Below are 20,038 nucleotides of genomic sequence, written 5' to 3'. Positions count from 1 at the left end.
GTTGTGTGTGTGGATAGTCAGAAGTAGTTACATTTCCCTTTGAACGCAGAGTGGATTTCATATGTAGTGTGATATCTCTTTCTATGTCAACAGGACTCTAGTACTGACCAAGAGCCCCCGGACACTTCCACCAGAATGGACTCTACAGGTAGACAAAATATCTCCTTGTTTTTCTCAGGTGGAAATTGCTTCTTATCAGGCTTCAAAACTTAACACTGCTTAAAAAAACCTTTGATATATCATTTCCTTCACTTCTGCAACAACAGCTCAAGTCCGAGCTCTGCTTGTTGGTGCGTTGGATGGAACTCTGGGCTCGTCCAGTCCATCAGCGCGCCTTATATTAGAAAGGCTCCTCAAGAAGCTCAACAATTGTACCCCTGGAATGAGGAATTCATCAACCACTGCAACGGTAAGACAAAGTGATCTCCCGGGGTACAGTCAATTTATCAGCTTGGTTGGTGAAGCAAGATAATTCAGATCAGGGAGGTTAGTTATCCCTCTGAAAGCACCAACTGGTTTAAACATCAATCGGAGAGTATCTGCAAGTTGGGGGAATGTATCCAAATTATGGCTTCAAGCATCTGGTTCTCCTTTGATATAAAGCAGCAAGAGGAACAGAAATCCCATTGAACTCTAATACTGACTTGATGGTTTTATTTCTGTTTTCTAAAGATCTATTCTGAGATATATTATAATGAACCTCAACTTGACCTAACCTTTGCTATTTGTTCTCTCACTAGACTTTTGATATCTATTTTGGAAATTCATTGTAACTGATTGTGTGAACCAACATTTGGTTACTAATCATTTGCCATGTTTGGAAATTCTGTAAATGTCACAACTAAACCCTTTAGCTTATAAGGAGTCCTCCAGATGGTAGGGGAGCTTGTTGGTTTTGTTTACTGGAGGGATTGTTTGGGTTTAAAGTACTATGGAACCTGTATTAAGCAGTCACACATGGGGAATGGTGGGGTGACTGGTTAGTACAAGCTGAGTGCTAAATACAAGTTCCACAGAGTAGGGGTTATGAACCAAAAACAAAAAAGCCATTTTATCTCCCAATTGACTTCTTAATGTAAAAAACCTTGCTGAAGAAATACAACTAACTTTGATTTCAGGAGATAAACATGGATAAAAAATTACTTGAAAGATTATTCTTAATTTTATTTGAGTAATTCAGCTTTAAAAGTCCATTCAATACAGGTGGAAGATGGTACAAACAGGCAGCTGGGACTCAGTAAAGAGTGACCATTACCTCTTAATATAGGTGATCACCTAATAGAGGTGAATATTAATAATTAAGGGGAAATAACTTTGTGACTTTGACAACCATCTGCCCAAACAGTGCCACTGACATTGCATTTACAATTGGTAAATGTTATCATTCTTTGAACTGTTAGGGTAAATCATTTCCATCTGGCGCAGCCACTAAAGTCAGTTTCTTGAGGAATTTACCAAATGGAATAAACTCAGGTCAGTATCATGAGTACCATGCTAAATCAATGAACCAAACACATATTTCCAACTGCCAATTTTTTTCGTCTCCCTGATACAGGTGTATCCCCCAAGTGCTCTTCAACTATGGGTATGTTTCAAGGATCCCCATACCCTGATGTTATTGAGACCAATATGCAGTTGGAGCCAGTTGGATGCCCTGTAAGTAATACCAGTTGCATTGCTCAGGTACCAGATACCACTGAAAGTCCAGATGAGAACGAGACTCAAGTCTCAGTATCATCTTTGGATGTGGCTAGAAGTCCATCAGTGACCAAATCATCCATGTTTGAGGTAGGCTTGCTGAGGGAGGGCCCATTAACCACTGGAATGGTAACACATCAAGGGATTTCCTTTTTCTCAGTCAACCTAGTGGTTTAGATTTTATAGTAGGAGAGTCTTTTCTATTGATATTTTATGATATACCATGACCTATACTTGTTGCTTTCTGACTATACTTTTGATTCATTATTGTAGAAGTCTGTGGAATAATGTTCAAAACAAATTTCTGAGGGATTTCTATCGAATTTGATGATTTGGCATCTGTTGCAATTCTGTGAATGTTGTTATGATGTAATGCTTTCTTTATCACATGATTCACCTCGTGCATGTCAAGATTAACCTTTTTACCGCTCCTGCCCCTCCACCATTAAAACCAAGTTGAGTTTGTACCTTCAGAGCCATTATTTCCCCACCAAAACACTACTAATGTCACACCACAGAACTAATGGCTATATAGTATTGTGGCTTTTATATGTGCCATTGGCCTTTTTGAGAAAAATAATTTTTCCTGGTACACATTAGAAGCATATAAAGGTTCCTTTACTTAATACAGCTTTTGGCACTTGGTGTATTGAGAAACTTGTTAAATAATCAAACTACAAACCTTATCTTATTTAAGGTTGACAAGGAATTAACAATGAATAAAACTCCTTTTTCTTTGGCATACTAGGAAGGATCATTGATGTCAAAGGTTAATGAAATTGTTTCCTGGAGCAAATTACCAACTGAAATAAACAAAGATCATAACTTTTCTTATTTGTTCTTACATACCTCTATATGTTTGGAAACTTTACTTCCACTTTTGGAAAACATGTGCACAGTTGTGTTGATAGCTGATTTATATAATTTGTCAAGTATTTCTATGTGTGCACAATGCATGGGCCCACACACACTTAGTGAAATTTAATGCCCTATCCAAAGCCCAAAAATAGCTTGTAATGTACTCCAGGTGATTTTTTTCCAATGTTGGAAACTTATCATCAGTTCTTTTTGGTTGATAGCACGTATTAGGTTATGTTTCAGAAGGAAAGACATTGAATTATTCATAGATTAACAGAAAAATGAAGACAAACTCCAAAATTATCATCCCTTGTTGGAAACATTTGAAAGATAAGTTGGTCTTTTAAGGTTTTTTCGGTGTGCTTGAAATATAAAATTGATGAATTATAAATGCAATTCCCCAATTTTGAGATACAAGATACTCTCATGAATTTGTTGATTGAAAAACAATGTATTAAAATAAAAAAAATGTTAATACTATTTTCTGATCTGTGGAATACAGGTGTATCCCCCAAGTGTTCTTCAACTATGGGGATGCCTCAAGGATCCCAAGACCTTGATGTTAATGAGACCAATATGCAGTTGGAGCCAGTTGGATTCCCTGTAAGTAACACCAGCTGCATTGGTGAGGTACCAGATGCCATTGGAAGTCTGGATGAGAACAAGACTCAAGTCTCAGCAAAATCTTTGGCTGTGGCTAGAAGTCCATCCGAAACCAAATTGTCCTTGTTTGAGGTAGGGTTGTTTAGGGAGGGCCTATTAAGCACTGGAATGGTTACATACCAAGGGGTTTCCTTTTTCTCAGTTGACTTACTGTTTTAGATTTTATCTTAGAAGAGTCTTTTTTACTGATATTTTATGATAATCAAACCTTATATTTAGTTGTTGTTTTCTAACAACACTTTGATTCATGATTGTAGAAGTCTGTGGAATAATGTTTAAAACCAATTTCTTAGGAAATTCTATTGATGATTTAGCATCTGTTGTAATTCTGTGAATGTCACATCCCAGAACTAATGGCTATTTATTTTTGTGGCTTTTATGTACCATTGGCCCTAGTACAGCTCTTGGCACTTGGTGTATTACTAAAAATTGTTAAATAATCAAACTACAAACTTTATCTGTTTAAGTTTGATAAGGAATTAGCAATGAATAAGACATTCTTTTCTTCTTTGGTATACCAGGAAAAATCATTGGTGTCAAAGGTTGATGAAATTGTTTCCCGGAGCAAACTACCAACTGAAACAAACAAAGGTCATTACTTTTTATTTGTTCTTAAATATCTCTAGATGTTTGGAAACTTTACTTCCACTTTTGGAAAACATGTACACAGTCAAGTTGAATAGCTGATTTATATAACTTGTCAAGTATTTCTATGTGTGCACAACAGGCCAAAAAACTCTAAATTAGCTTAAATGTCCTATCAAAAGCTAAGATATATCTTGTTATGTTCTCCAGGTGATATTTTCCGGTGTTTGAAACTTATTATCAGTTCTTTTTGGTTAATAGTGCATATTAGGTAATGTTTCAGAAGGAAATACATTGGATTATTCATAGATTAACAGAAAAATGGAGACAAACTCCAAAATTATCATCCCTTGTTGGAAACAATTGAAAGATAAACTGATTTTGAAAGGTTTTTTTGGTGTGCGTCAAATATAAAATTGATGGATTATAAATGCAATTTCTCAATTTTGAGATAAAAGATAGTTCATAAATTTTTTAATAAAAAACAATTTATTAAGATATAAAAATATTATCACTATTTTCTGATCTGTTGAATACAGGTGTATCCCCCAAGTGTTCTTCAACTATGGGTATATCTCAAGGATCCCCATACCCTGATGTTATTGAGACCAATGTGCAGTTGGAACCAGTTGGATGCCCTGTAAGTAATACCAGTTGCATTGGTAAGGTACTAGATGCCATTGAAAGTCCAGATGAGAACAAGACTCAAGCCTCAAAAACATCTCTGGATATGGCTAGAAGTCCATCAGAGACCAAATCATCCATGTTTGAGGTAGACTTGCTAAGGGAGGGCCCATCAACCACTGAAATGGTAACACGCCAAGGGATTTTGTTTTTCTCAGTTGACTTAATGGTCTAGATTTTATCTCAGAAAAGTCTTCTGTATTGATATTCTATGATATACCATAACTTATACTTGTTGTTTTCTGACTATACTTTTGATTCATAATTATAGAAGTATGTGGAATAATATTTGAAATCAATTTCTGAGGAAATTCTATCGATGAGTTGGCATCTGTTGTAATTCTGTGAATGTCACAGCTAATGGCTATTTATTTTCTTGGCTTTTATGTGCTGTTGGTTTTTTTGAGCAAAATAATTTTTCCAGGTGCATATTAGAAGCATATCGGTTTTTTTTGTACTTAGTACAGCTTTTGGCACATGGTACATGCACTGAGAAAATTTGTTCAATAATCAAACTAAAAAATTTATCAATGTAAGTTTGAAAATGAATTAATAGTGAATAAAATCTTTTTTTCTTTGGTATACTAGGAAGGATCATTGTTGTCAAATGCTGATGAAATTGTTTCCTGGAACAATCTACCAACTGAAATAAACAAAGGTCATTACTTTTCTTATTTGTTCTGAAGTATCTTAAGATTTTTTGAAACTTTACTTCCACTTTTGGGAAACAAGTACACAGCTGTGTGGAATATAACTGATTTATATAATTTTTCAATTATTTCTGCAATGGGCTGAAACACACTAAGTTGGCCTGAATGCCCTATCCAAAGCGAACAAATATCTTGTACTGTTCAGGTGAGGTTTTCTGATGTTGGAAACTTATTATTAGTTCCTTTTGGTTAATAGCTCATATTAGGGAATTTTTCAGAAGGAAAGACATTGGATTATTCTTAGATTAATAGAAAAATGGAGAAAAACTTCAAAATTATCATCCCTTGTTGGAAACATCTGAAAGAAACACTGGTTTCCAACTGTTTTTCTGGTGCACTTCAAATATAAAAATTGATGGAATATAAATGCATTTCTTCAATTTTGAGGTAAAAGATACTCATAAATTTGTTGATAAATAAACAGTTTATGAAGATGTAAAAATATTGATACTTTTTTCTAATTTGTTAAATACAGGTGTATTCCCAAAGTGTTCTTCAACTACCTGTTTCTCTCAAGGACCCCCATACCCTGATGTTATTGAGACCAATATGCAGTTGGAGTCAGTTGGATGCCCTGTAAGTAATACCAGTTGTATTGGTCAGGTATCAGATGCCATTGAATGTCAAGATGAGAACAAGGCTCAAGTCTCAGCAGCATCTTTGGATGTGGCTAGAAGTCCATCAGAGACCAAATCATCCATGTTTGAGGTAGGCTTGCTGAGGGAGTGCCCATTAATGACTGGAATGGTAACACATTAGGAATTTTTTTGTCTCAGCTGACTCAATGGTTTATATTTTATCTTACAAAAAGTCATTTTTATTGCTATGTCATGATATATCATAACTTATACTTGTTGCTTTCTGACTATACTTTTGATTAAGAGTTTTAGAAGTCTGAGAATAATGTTTTAAACCAATTTCTGAGGAAAATACTATTGATGATTTGGCATCCGTTGTAATTCTTTGAAAGTGCCACTGGTCATTTTGCACACAAAGGTGTTTCCTGGCACAGGTTAGAAGCATATGAATTAGGCTTGTCACTAAAAACAGCTGTTGGTACTTGGTCTATTAGAAGAATTATAACTTAACCCTACTACAAACTTTGAATACAAAACCAACCTTTGCAGTAATGAACATTAGTTTAGCAGAAGTGAAATAAGGTGTTATAAAAAATTCAAGCCTTATTTTCACTTCTGCTTAATTTCATGTTCACCACTGCCAAAATTTCTTTCATGTTCATTTCTTAACCTGCAGTTCCCATTTATGAATGTTATATATTCACAGTCAATTACAAACTTTATCTCTTAGAACCTGTAAGTTTGGCAAGGATTTAACAATTAATAAAAAAAACTCATTTTTGCTTTGGTATATTAGGGTGGATCATTGGTATCAAGGGCCAATGAGATTATTTCCTGGAGCAGGTTACCAACTGAAATTACTGAAGGTCAGTACTTTTCTAATAATGTTCTAAAATATCATAAGGTTTTTGGAAACTTTACTTCAACTTTTGGAAAACATGCACACAACATTGTTGAATATCTGATTTATATAATACATCAAGTATTTCTATTTGTGCAGAATGGTTCCAAACACGTAAAGTTTCCCGTAGTGTTCTCTCTAAAGAAAATATCTTGTGTTGTTCTTCAGATAGTATTTTCCAAGGTTGGAACCCTATCATCAGTATTTTTAGGTTTATAGCTCATTTAGGTTTTGTCACAGAGGGGGAGACATTGTTTTTTTTAATAGATTGTTAGGGAATATGGAGGAAAACTCCAAACAAACATCCTTTGCTGGAAAAATTTGAAAGATAAGCTGTTTTTGAAAGGTTTTTTCCTGTGTGCTTCAATATTAAAAAGTTCATAATTTTTTCTGATCTGTTTCATACAGGTGTATCCTCCAAGTGTCCTTCAACTACATATCAGGGATCCCCACATCCTGATGTTAATGAGACCAATATGCAGATGGAGTCAGTTGGATGCTTGGTAAGTAATATCAGTTGGGATGGAGAGGTACCGGATGAGATGGAAAGTCCCTGCAAGGAGACGCCTCAAGTCTCAGCAACATATCTGGATGTTGTTAGAAATCCATTGGAAACCAGATTGTCCATGTTTGGGGTAAGGTTACTCAGGGAAAGTCCTTAAACCGTTACAATGATAACACACTAGACAATTTCCTTTGTCTCAGTAGACTCAATTGTTTTCTTTTTTCATCTTGGAGAACTCTTTTCCATGGATAGTCTATGATATACAATTACTGGCATGTTAAGAATTTCTGTAAATGTCGCATCCCAGAACTAATTCCTGTTTATTTTGGTGGCTTTTATGTACCATTGGCCATCTTGAGTAGATTTTGAGTAGAAATAAATAATAATTTTATGACAAGGAATTAACAATAAAAAATCTCTTTTTCTTTGGTGTATTAGGAAGGATCATTTGTGTCAAAGGCCAATGAAATTGTCTCCTGCAGCAAGTTATCAACTGAAATAACAGAAGGTCAGTACTTTCCCTAGTTTGTTCTTAAAAATCTTGAGATTTCTGGAAACTTTATATCCATTTTTGCAGATATGCACACAGTAGTGTTGAATGAATAATACTTATAATCCATTAATTATAAAGAAAACCATGGAAAATTGATATTTCAACAGAAAATTTTGAGGCATTAAAATGCAGTTTGTGGATTGAAACTGGTAGCATATATGGAAAGCTATCAAACTTCAATCTATGTTTTGATCTGATCAATACAGGTGTATCTCCCATTTGTGCTTCAACTATGTCTCAGGGATCTCCACCCACTGATGTTACCAAGACCAACTTGCAGTTAGAGTCAGTTGGATGCATCTTTAGTAATACCAGTTGTGATGGAGAAGTACCAGATAGGATGGAAAGTCCCTGCACAAGGCAGAATCAAGTCTCAGTAACACCCCTGAATGTGGCTTCAAATCTATCAGAGACCAATATGCAGTTTGACTCAGTTGGATACATCTTAGGTAATACCAGTTGTAATGGAGGGGTACCAGATGAGATGGAAAGTCCCTGCACAAAGCAGACTCAAGTCGCAATAACATCCTTGGATGTGGCTATAAATCCATCAGAGACTAATATGCAGTTTGACTCAGTTGGATGTATCTTGAGTAATACCAGTTGTGATGGAGAGGTACCAGATGAGATGGAAAGTCCCTGCAAGAAGACTCAAGTCCCAGTAACATCCCTGGATGTTACTAAAAATTCATCAGAGACCAATATGCAGTTGGAGTCAGCTGGATACATGTTAAGTAATACCAGTTGTGATGGAGAGGTACCAGATGAGATGGAAAGTCCCAGCAAGAAGCAGACTCAAGTCTCAATAACATCCCTGGGTGTAGCTACAAATCCATCAGAGTCCAATATGCAGTTTGAGTCAGTTGGATGCATCTTAACAAATACCAGTTGTGATGAAGAGGTATCAGATGAGATGGAAAGTCCCTGTAAGAAGCAGACTCAAGTCTCAGTAACATCCCTGGATATGCCTACAAATCCATCAGAGACCAATATGCAGTTGGAGTCAGTTGGATGCATCTTAAGTAATACCAGTTGGGATGGAGAGGTACCAGATGAGGTGGAAAGTCCCTACAAGAAGCAGACTCAAGTCTCAATAACATCCCTGGATGTTGCTACAAATCCATCAGAAACCAATATGCAGTTTGAGTCAATTGGATGCTCCCTAGTTAATACCAGTTGTGATGGAGATGTACCAAATGAGATGGAAAGTCCCTGCAAGAAGCAGACTCAAGTCTCAGTAACATCCCTGGATATGGCTACAAATCCATCAGAGACCAATATGCAGTTGGAGTCAGTTGGATGCATCTTAAGTAATACCAGTTGGGATGGAGAGGTACCAGATGAGATGGAAAGTCCCTACAAGAAGCAGACTCAAGTCTCAATAACATCCCTGGATGTTGCTACAAATCCATCGGAAACCAATATGCAGTTTGAGTCAATTGGATGCTCCCTAGTTAATACCAGTTGTGATGGAGATGTACCAGATGAGATGGAAAGTCCCTGCAAGAAGCAGACTCAAGTCTCAATAACATCCCTGGATATGCCTACAAATCCATCAAAGACCAATATGCAGTTGGAGTCAGTTGGATGCATCTTAAGTAATACCAGTTGGGATGGAGAGGTACCAGATGAGATGGAAAGTCCCTACAAGAAGCAGACTCAAGTCTCAATAACATCCCTGGATGTTGCTACAAATCCATCGGAAACCAATATGCAGTTTGAGTCAATTGGATGCTCCCTAGTTAATACCAGTTGTGATGGAGATGTACCAGATGAGATGGAAAGTCCCTGCAAGAAGAAGACTCAAGTCTCAATGACATCCCTGGGTGTGGCTACAAATCCATCAGAGACAAATATGCAGTTAGAGTCAGCTGGATGCTCCTTAAGTAATAACAGTTGTGATGGAGAGGTACCAGCTGAGGCGGAAAGCCCCCGTATGAAGAAGACTCAAGTCTCAATAACATCCCTGGATGTTGCTACAAATCCATTAGAGACCATTATGCAGTCGGACTCAGTTGGATGCATGTTAAGTAACACCAGTTGTGACGGTGAGGTACCAGATGAGATGGAAAGTCAATGCAAGAAGCAGACTCAAGTCTCAATAACATCCGGGGATGTTGCTACAAATCTATCAGAGACACAAATGTCCACACTCGAGGTAAGCTTGCTGAGGACGAGTCCGTCAACCACTGGCTATACTCTAAGGGATCTGTTTTGTCTCAGTTGACTCGATAGTTTTTATTCCATCCTACAAAACTCTTTTTTATTGTTAATTTATGATATACCATCACTTGTACTTGTTGCTTTTTTACTACACTTTTTATTTAGATTTTTAGACGTCCGTTAAAATAGTGTTCAAAATCAAATTCTAACAAAAATTCTATCACCAATATGGTTTGTTTAGAAATTATGTTAATGTCACATCACAGAACTTATGCGTAACCTTTGTGGCTCTCAAGTGCCATTGGCCATTTTGGGCTGAAAAATTTTTGCTGTTGCAGTTTAGTAGCATATAAAGTGTTTTAACTTAGAACAGCTTTTGGTGCTTGGTGTACTGAGAACAATTATTAAAAAGAATTTCACTGCAAACTTTATCTCCAAGTAAGTTAAGTGAGAAGGACTTCACTATAAGAAAAAACTCATTTTCCTTTGATCTAATAGGGTGGATCATTGGCGTCAAAGTCCAGTGATATTATGTACTGGAGCACGTCACCAGCTGAAATAACCGAAGGTCGGTAGTTTGTTCTGAATCATCTTAAGATTTCTTGCAATTTTATTTCCGCTTTTGTAAAATGTGCACACATCAGCATTAAATGGCTGATGTTTGTAATTTATTAAGTATAAAGAGTACAATGGAAAATCGTAAAAAAATACTCTGTCTATGGATTGAAACTAGTTGCATGTGAAGAGCTAACAGAAGTCAATTTGTTTAATCTGTGAAATACAGGTGTATCCCCCAGGTTTGCTTCAATCGTGTATCAGGGTTCACCACGCTCTGATACTAGCGGCAACAATATGAAGCCGGAGGCAGTTGGATGCTCCTTGAGCAATACCAGTTGTGATGGAGATGTGCCAGATAAGATTGAAAGTCCCAGGAATAACAATACTCTAGTCTCATCGAGATCTCTCATCAACGTCCCCAAATTGTCCATGTTTGAGGTGAGCTTCCTGAGAGGGAGTCCGGCAACCACTGGAATGGTGACGTACTAAAGAATTTTCTTGGTCTCAGTTGACTCAAAAGTTTTCTTCTTATTCTATCTCGGAGAACTCTTTTTTATGGATATTTTATAATATACCAGAACCCTCTGACTATACTTTTCATTTAAAGATTTAGATGTCGGTCAAAATATATTTGAAAATAGACTTCTTTTGCGCAGAAAAGTTTTTTCCTGGTGCGGGTTTAAAGCACACAAGCACTTTTTACTTAGACTGGCACTTGATTTATTGAGAGCAATTGAAAAATAACCACACTAAAAACTTTATCTCTCTGTGAGGTTGACAAAGAATTAACAATTAAAAAAACTTATTATTCTTTGGTGTATTAGGGAAGATCGTTTGTGTCAAAGGTTGATGAAATTGTTTCCTGGAGCGAATTACCAACTGAAATTAACGAAGGTCAGTGCATTACCTAGTTTGTTCTTCTTAAGATTTCCTGAAACTTTATTTCCGTTTCTGCATGCATGCATGCACACAGCAGCATTGAATAGCTGTCTTACAATTCATGCTCCATCCATAAAATTCCAACTGGTTAACCCCTGTTTCTGGATTGAAACTTACAGCATATAGAGAGTCAGCAAAAGTCAATTTTATTATCTCTTAAATGCAGGTTTATCCCACGTTTGTGCTTCAACCACTTGTCAGGGATCGTCACACACTGATACTAACGAGACCAATAGACAGCCAGAGGCAGTTGGATGCTCCTTAAGTAACACCAGTTGCGATGGAGAGGTACTGGATGGGATTGAAGGACCTGTTAAGAACAAGACTCAAGTCTCAGCAGCATCCTTGGTTGTTGCTAGAAATCCATCGGATTCTAAATCATCCATGTTTGAGGTAAGTTTTCTGAGAGAGAGTCCATCAACCAGTGCAATGGTAGCACACTAAGGGATTTGCTTTGTCTTAGTTGACTCATTGCTTTTTATTCAATCTTAGAAAAGCCTTTTAGAGATAGGAGACCCTCCATCGTTTACTGTACAGAGTCCTGTTGCCTCAGCAACATCTTTGGATGGATCGATAAAGATTGATTTGGATACTGCCGATATGTCATCCTTCAGCTGCAACGCAGGGACGTCCATAGAAAAGAAAACTTGTGACTGCCAAACAGCGGTATCCCTGGAGAATGATTCCAATCCACTCATTACGAAATCTTCCAGATTTGTTGGCTTGGTTACCGTTGAATCAGCATCCCCAATTGCAGTCAAAGAACAGGGGTCAACTGGGGACTCTCTCAGTCACTCAAGAGTGTCGCTGGGAACTGGTGCGGTGGAAGCCAGAAAGAATTCCAAGGGGTGCGAAAGGAGAAGCGAAAGTCCATCCCTTAATAAAAGTCTTGAGAAGGGAAAGAAAAGGAAACTGGAGCGCAGTGGTCCTGAATGTTCCGATTTAAGATCTGATGAGCCGCTGCCAAAATTCCCATGTTTGTTCACTGAGACAGAGGAACATCAAGCTAAGTCTCCAGGAACAGAAGTGACCATTGAACATCCACCTGCAGAGGATCTGGGTGAACCGACTGACCCAGAAACATCCACAGGGAAAAATATATCTCAACAACCTAAAGGTATGATAGAAGAGGCATCTAACCTCTCTTAAAAGGAAAAATATTTGTCCTCACGTTCTTTGTAGTCTCTTATTGACTGACATTTTTACTCGTTTCTCAACAACCATGAATCGATACTTTTATGATTCTAAAATATTGACATTTGGTTTGGGGGTTGACTCTTCTTTTTCCAACTGATAGGAAAAACAAGGAAGCGAAAGCGTAGCGCTCCGGAAAGTCCAGATACATCTGAGAGAGAGTCTGAAGAGCCATTACAAAAATCTCGATGTTTAGTCATGGAGACAAAAGAACCACAAGTTGTGTCTCCACAAGCTGAAGGTGAGAGAGAAGAAGTTTTTGACTGATCTCAACGAAGCATGTTCAGTTTTGTATTCATCGTTGACCGAGGTGTCCAGGATTGGTTCGTCGTGTTGACTTATTTAAATTACATCGATAATATCATATCCACGCCGGATGTTTTGGAAACATTTGTAGGATCTATCGATGTGATTCAGTGTTATTATGGCTATGTATTCTTAATGTTCCTACCATTTTGTTTTAATTTAGAGCCGAGAGTTAAAGTGGAAATCGGAGCAGATCCACAAAGCCCAGAAGCTTTGGAATACGCTCATTTCTGCCTCAGAAACGCTTATCACGCGCTCCTTGGTGCCACAGCAAAAAATATAACCATCCAAACTCAGGTTAACAAAGCCTTAATGCATTTTGATGGACACTCAGTTAGCAATTTCCTCAGTTTCTGTTTCATCTGGTTTTGTTGTGAAACGAGTAAAGTAAGGAAATTCATGGAATATCTTCATGATACCTTTTGAGCGAAGTAGACTTAGTGCTCCTTGTTCGTGGAGGTATACCCATATCCTAATTTAACGTATTTTGTTAAAATTTTGATCGATTGTTTTCATTTTGAATTAAAAAGGACATGTGGGATAAATTATCACATCAGTTATCTTTTCCCTGAACCATGTAAGCGATCACTTGTACATTCATTGATGAAGATTTGTGAGGTCAGTGAAACGAACCTACTTGGTTTCAGGTTACTGTTGAGCCTTTTCAGCGAAACAGAGGGCGCAGGAATCGTATCAAAAGAGTGTGGAACGGGGAATCATTTGTTCCTGAGGTATGTCTTGAGTAAAACTCAAATTTGGTTCAAGCAGCTCCTTATAAGGTTGAGAGTTTGTGGATAGAGTTTTGTAGGGATGAGGAATAGGGGTGACTTAACTGTTAATCTGAGAAAAATATGAAATTAATGTAAACCACAAATCCGAAAATCAATTAGTATTGCTGTATACAGGTAAGATTTCCCATGCCTGACTGTTTTATTACCCTCAACATTACCACGTTCCTGAAATATTTCCGATGTTCAGGTTAATCTGATTTTCATAGCAATTATATTGCAGCATTACAGATGTGATCAGATAAATAACTCGAGTACGAGTATGAGGGTGATATTTACTTGCTATTTTTTGCTATAGACTGAAGTACAAGTACATAGTGAACCCTACAAACGGAGACGACGACGAAGAAGGAACTGAGAGTGGAAGCACATGGACAGGGTGTTCCACAGATATTTTTTTTCTACAAACTATAATCATGCCACTTGATGACCGGGAAAAAAAAGAAATTCTACTTTCACACTTGAAACTGAAGCCGAAACTTTCTTGTCGATAGAAACAAAAAAAAAATTGAAAAAAGAATCAACGTCCAATTCCTACTGAAACAAAAACATTACCACAAATTCTACTTTCTCAAGTTAGCACTTAACAAATGCTAAAGCCGAAACTTTGAAACGAAAAAAGTACACAAAAAAATTAACAAGTAATGCCAATTTTGTTTTTATTCTTAAAATAGAAACAAACCTTCAGCCCGAACATTTCCAAATAGCGCGGTTAAAAATCAATATGTAAAACCCTCCATGTCATCAAACGTCAAACCATGTTCAATGGTTTTTTTCTATTTCCTTAAGATGCATGGAGTTAAAAAAAAATAGATAAAAGCATAAAACAAGGTCATTCAAGTAGCAATAATGTTTATTCTGAAACTGATAAAAGCGTGAATGTGGCAAACAATTCCTATTATTAAACTGCTTATTTTTTAAAAGTGTTGCTGTTATGTTCATAGAAAACAGATGGAATTCCAAGTAGACATTTTTAAGTGCACAGTCACAGACGTTAGCAAGATACCTTATCATACTATGCGTCCTTCTCAGCTCTGTACTTTTAAAGACATCACAATCCTCAACATTCTGAACAAGAGGCCTGTGTAATGGGGATTATCTTAACTCTCATTCTCGTCCAAGTCTCGCTTCCCAGAGTCTCAGTATCATTTCCGCAACTATTCTCCTTCAACTCTGGACTATGTGCTCGAGGAGACTCAGAGAAACGCAGCCAGTTAAACATATGTTGCGCATTTGGCATATTTAAATTCTCACTTCGCAGACGAATCGGTTGACCAAATCTCTCGGAGCTAGGCTATATTTGGCTCCACTCAGTCATTCAGAAGGCTAAAAATTTATGGACCGTGGTCCATTTTTTAGTAATCAATCGGTTCTGGCAAACAAATCACGCCTCATTAAGCTCGTTCTATGATTTCCCACAGTCCTCTACAGCAAACTCGGGTAATGATGCATTATGGGGGCGAGAGAAACCGCAGGTGTGAAGTCTGGCAGTGTTCTTCGCTAAATGTTAAGAAATATCCGTTAGGTCTGGTGGCACCTTCTCATTGATCTTGGCTCGGAAATGTTCTGTTGTCCTCCGTGGCGTTGTAACCGCTTGGTAGATTTTCTTTAGTTCAGCCACTGTAGCCTTACCTTCGTACCTAGAAAAGTTTACCAGTATGATAGATCTCTGGAAGAGCTGTTTGTAGATGCTACTCAAACCAAATATATTCCGGGGGTAATAAGGTAGCATCTCGAAATCGATTGGAATAGTAAAGGCATTTAGAGCATGCCCTTTTTCTTCTCTGCAGCCGTTCTTTCGCTTTATGATCTGCGTAGATTGGGTTTGAGCGACAACGAAGCGCGCGCTTACCTCCGGAGGTCACAAATTTAGCAAACCTTCAAGAATTTGACATAAGCAGGAATAGTGAGGTATGTCTCTTACACACCTTATCGAGATAAATATTTTGTCGAAATCTTCAAAGAACGCAGAAGGTAGTATGTAGTTTCTGTGTTCTCTAAGCGGGCGCCTAATTCGATATGTGTAATAACTGTTGATGATGCTGTAGTTCCTCGAAAAAACCCCAGATACGCTTAACGAGAATGAGAATCGACAACTGGAAGATTTGCCAATGGCCGATTTTGGCTGTTCACCTGAAGGACTTCTTCTGTCGGTAAGGACAAAGTCGATAAATGAGAATTTTGTAAATTGAAAATTACGACCATCGTTGTTTTTGTACTCATGATTCAACGCATTTTTCCATCTTAAGAGTTAGCGCCAACGCACTCTACGATTGTTACTTGGGGATTATCGATTCATTTATTTCATTCATCAATGAAGTCGGCTTTTCTTGTCTGTAAAGGGCTATTGTGTTTATATGATAAACAAAATAATACATAGTTGCTTGCAGATATGGAATTTCTCTTCTCGTGTTCAATTCGACATCTCACTCGTGAGCTATCGAGTTAAACACTCGAAGAGAAATTCCATATCTACGCGCGCCCATGTATTATTCTCTATTTCTTTATCTTAAAACTTCTGAGTCATCGCATGCTGATGTAACCTTCATCAAATTTTTTCAATCACACCTCAGTGATGTGCATTCTTCTGATTTTTTTTTACAGTGAAAAAGAGAGGCAGCCTGGACTGGTCATGCAGTCTTTGCTAACTTTTGAGTGTATGTCAGCCACATAATTTTTAACTATTTAATCTGTATGTCAATAATCGATTATATGCTCTACTGCCTTTGCAATAGTCAGCACTGATATTTAGTAGTGCCTTATTGAAATTCAGTGTTTGGAGAGAGTTTGGCAACTTGTTATTTATTTTTAGTTTGATAATATTATCATTTAAGAGTCTTCTTGACTTTTGAAAGTTTCTACTTTATTTCCACCTAACCATGATCAATCAGCGAGGTTTTGAATACTTTTTGTGTCACTTACTCTTTTATCGTGAGATTTACAGGAAAGTAATGCACAGTGGACCACAGTAATTTCCACAAAGAGAACATTTTAAACCTTTCTGCAAACTCATCTTGGCATTAAATAGACAAAACCTGGTTAAGGGATAAGTGAAGATTTGCAACCTTTTTGTTCTAGAATAAATAATCACTTGTTCATTGTCACTCTCAACTTTTCTCTACATGACTTTTACTTCCTGTAGTTCCAGTTGCCACTCTTATTCTTGTTATACCAATTCTTACTAGCAATCTTGCTAGTGAAGGTTTTGTTGAACAGGAAGCTAGTGTGGGTTTTGTAGCTTTCAGATTTGCATAGGTTTGAGTTTTTAAGTTTTTAAAGTTTGCATACCTAGGGAGAAGTTTAAATATTTTCCAGGCCATGGTTGTTCAAAGGTTGGATAACATTAATTGGACAAATCTCTAGCCGGTGGACAACAGAGTATGTTTCACAATCACTTGTCTGCTGGATAGTGATTTATCTGTTGGATAGCCATGTCCCCTCTCTCTATAAAGCTGGGCCAAGAAGTTTTTTAGGCAAAATAAAGGTCAGTTGTAATATTTTCACCAGTAAAATTTATTTTTATTGTGAGAACTTAACTTAGAATTCATTAACAACATTATTAGGGTGCATCACAACAAAAGTGGTATATAGAAAGACAACAACTTCAACCTATGGCACTGGTTCAAACATCATCCAGCTACCATGGTTACTTGCAGTTCACTATTTGCCTTCAACCAGATTTGTTTCAATTGCCTCAGCTTTCTAATGTAAATAGAATTTTCAATAAATATCAAAATGGACATTCAGTTAATTATTAGTTATTGATTATTAATTATTATTGTTAATTATTATTATTAATAGGATTTTCTTGACACAAAAACATGCCAACTTTTCACTTTTAGAGAGCAGTCTGGGAAATTCCACTCAAAAATTTCTGAAGGTCTTTCACACTAACCCCAAAGTGAAAACTACTTAGGCTTAAAACAGAGCAGCCATTAGTTAAACTGCATTTTTATGTTAAATTTGATAATAGAAAAAACCAGGAAAGATTTATTACTCGACGTTTCGGGGTCATCGTGACTCCATTATCAAGAGACTAGTTTAAAAACATGCAAATAAGGAAAGGTACAAGAATAGCATAAATTAGAATGAACAGCATAAATTAGAATGAACGGCTTAAACAAACACCTTAGCGCGGATGGAATCCGTTTGCACGTTCAGTGTTGGCTTACGCATGCGAATATACAACATTTCATTAACAAGGCAATCAAATTTGCCGTTACATTTCGCGATGACGTTGAATTGCTCGATCAAGCGTTCAGGCATTTCACTATTGTGCTGGAGGTGGTAGTGTTTGTAGATAGAAGATGATTTCCTTGTGTGCCCTTCTACGCGATCGTGTAAGTGACCACGAGTATAGCCCACATACCCTGCATCACACAGGTTACATTTAAATTCATAAACGATACATTGTTGGTTAACAATAGGGTGTTAGATTCCAAGAGTTCGATGTCGCCATAGTAGTTACACAAAATGGCACATCAACCAATGCTAGGAGTAATAACTGATTTATTTCTCACAGTGAATCACATCATATACAGGTTTTCAGATAGGCGTAATTAGAACGGAACGATAATCATTTCAGGCATTCACCACAAAGGAAATCAAGTGTTAAGTAACTTAAGTGTGGGTGCTCGGAATATCCGGGCATGTATTCTAACACCCCCTCTTGCTCGGACGTTGCGAGCATAACAATCTAACTACCTAGAATAATGCCTGTGAACTTTTGTAACGTAACTTTAGTTACAGGTTTTGTGAAGATGTCTGCTACGTTATCTTGCGTTGCAACATACTCTAAATTTACATTTCCATTCAGTACTTCAGATCTAATAAAGTGGTACTTAATGTCGATATGTTTTGACCTCTGATGATTTACAGGGTTCTTAGCTAGATTGATCGCTCCTTGATTGTCAACTTTAATAAGTACGTTATCGATCACTACATTCATATCACTACATAACTGTTTGAGGAATTTCGCCTCTTGAACTGCGTTCGCTAGACTAATATACTCAGCTTCGCAAGTCGAAAGTGCAACAGTTGGCTGCTTGCGACTTTTCCATGAAATTAAAGGGCCTTTTACAGATAGCTGAAAATTATACCCAGTAATGCTGCGTCTATCTTTTACAGACGCTCCCCAATCAGCATCACAAAATCCAACTAACTTCAATGCTGATCTTGATTTGCAAAATGTTAGGCCTTTTGCACGCGTGCCTTTTAAATACCTTAGCACGTGCTTGGCCATACTGAGGTCTGATTCAGTGGGGCAAGACATCTTCTGTGAAAGTTTAGTTACAACATAACACAAGTCAGGTCTAGTACCTGTCATAACGTAAATAAGACTACCAACAATTTCTCTGTATAATCTGGGATCGCTTAATGTGCGCGAATCCTCGCTTTCTTTTTCTATCCCTGGGGCACATGGGACCGATTTAGGTTTGCAGTCGGACATCTCAAATTTCTTTAAAATCTTATCGATGTATTGCGTCTGGTTTATTTCAATACTCTCTTCGCTGCATTTAAACTCCGTGCCTAAAAACCATGCAAGTGAGCCGAGGTCCTTCATTTTAAATTTATTACTCAAAGCGCCTTTTACCCGCTCTAGCAATGGCAAATTTGTTGCGGAAATAATTAGATCGTCGACCCAAACAATTATAATAACACGACCTTCTGTCTCGGAATTATGAGTGTAAACACAGGAATCTGCGGCTGATTGAACAAATTTTTCTTCGCACAAATAATTATGAAGCATGTTGTTCCAGTTTCGGCCACTCTGCTTAAGACCGTATAAGGACTTTTTCAATCTACAAACTAATTTTTCGCCATTTTCTCCGACTTCTTCAAAACCTTTTGGTTGTTGCATAAAAAATTCGCATTCACCGATTGGTGCATTAAGATAGGCTGATCTTACATCCATTTGATGAATGATCATGCCTGTTTGCACGGCTTGCTGCATAAGTAGTCGAACTGAACTCATCCGTGCGGTTGGAGCAAAGGTTTCGTGGTAGTCAATTCCAGCAGTTTGCGAATAACCCTTTGCTACATATCGAGCTTTGTGGGTCTCCCCACCGTCCGGGCCAACCTTTACTGCAAACACCCAGCGGCCACCGACAATTTTTCTACCCGCAGGTGGCGTGACTAATTCGAAAGTGTCATTGTCTCGAATTGCAGTCATTTCGTCGCTCATGGCCTTTTGCCATTTCAACCCCTCGATAGAGTTTATGGCTTCTTCGTAACTTGTCGGGATGTTTGAAACTCTATAACAGTAATCTACTGTGACGTTAATATCATCGTCTGAGTCAGTGTCTAAAACATAGTCTTCTAAGTGTTGGGGTTTGTTACGGGTTCGTGGGGGGTA

At 37.4% G+C, this 20,038-nt stretch overlaps 3 protein-coding genes and 1 long non-coding RNA gene across 6 annotated transcripts in view; 2 read left to right on the top strand and 2 right to left on the bottom strand.

Moving 5' to 3' along the window:
• LOC149052910 (uncharacterized) overlaps nucleotides 1–20,038 on the bottom strand; it is a 143,085-nt gene that overhangs the window by 24,837 nt on the left and 98,210 nt on the right. The gene's annotated exons all lie outside the window — the stretch shown is intronic.
• On the top strand, nucleotides 17–1,875 carry LOC149052922 (uncharacterized). The gene is made up of 4 exons (XM_089201344.1): nucleotides 17–148; nucleotides 267–409; nucleotides 1,401–1,473; nucleotides 1,556–1,875. Exons 1-4 carry the CDS (start codon nucleotides 136–138, stop codon nucleotides 1,873–1,875), a joined length of 549 nt encoding a protein of 182 aa, XP_089057470.1. The 5' UTR covers nucleotides 17–135.
• LOC113681438 (uncharacterized) lies at nucleotides 3,073–17,961 on the top strand. 3 transcript variants are annotated; one of them, XR_016187015.1, is made up of 19 exons: nucleotides 3,073–3,291; nucleotides 3,741–3,810; nucleotides 4,344–4,615; nucleotides 5,077–5,146; nucleotides 5,674–5,906; nucleotides 6,573–6,642; nucleotides 7,086–7,312; nucleotides 7,621–7,690; nucleotides 7,942–9,893; nucleotides 10,397–10,466; nucleotides 10,683–10,894; nucleotides 11,281–11,350; nucleotides 11,562–11,788; nucleotides 11,888–12,512; nucleotides 12,693–12,830; nucleotides 13,059–13,192; nucleotides 13,543–13,626; nucleotides 13,982–15,836; nucleotides 16,288–17,961. XR_016187015.1 is itself a non-coding variant. In XM_089207814.1 (18 exons), the coding sequence occupies exons 1-18, from the start codon at nucleotides 3,085–3,087 to the stop codon at nucleotides 14,039–14,041; spliced, it is 4,620 nt and encodes a 1,539-aa protein (XP_089063940.1). In that variant the 5' UTR covers nucleotides 3,073–3,084; the 3' UTR covers nucleotides 14,042–17,961. The 3 variants fall into 3 exon arrangements, 2 of the variants coding, with proteins under 2 accessions (XP_089063940.1, XP_089063933.1); XM_089207814.1 differs by having other exon boundaries at nucleotides 4,344–4,444; nucleotides 13,982–17,961; XM_089207807.1 differs by having other exon boundaries at nucleotides 13,982–17,961.
• Nucleotides 17,252–20,038, bottom strand: part of LOC149052918 (uncharacterized) — a 17,469-nt gene continuing 14,682 nt past the window's right edge. The window contains exon 2 of the long non-coding RNA XR_016187034.1: nucleotides 17,252–17,385. This is a non-coding gene — a long non-coding RNA (uncharacterized LOC149052918). The remainder of the gene's footprint in view (nucleotides 17,386–20,038) is intronic.

The sequence above is a fragment of the Pocillopora damicornis genome, chromosome 1, assembly GCF_964200805.1.
Source record: "Pocillopora damicornis chromosome 1, jaPocDami1.2, whole genome shotgun sequence".
Lineage (NCBI taxonomy): Eukaryota > Metazoa > Cnidaria > Anthozoa > Scleractinia > Pocilloporidae > Pocillopora > Pocillopora damicornis.
Note: the sequence above shows the minus strand (reverse complement) of the source record. Positions and strands in the feature narration are given on the sequence as shown.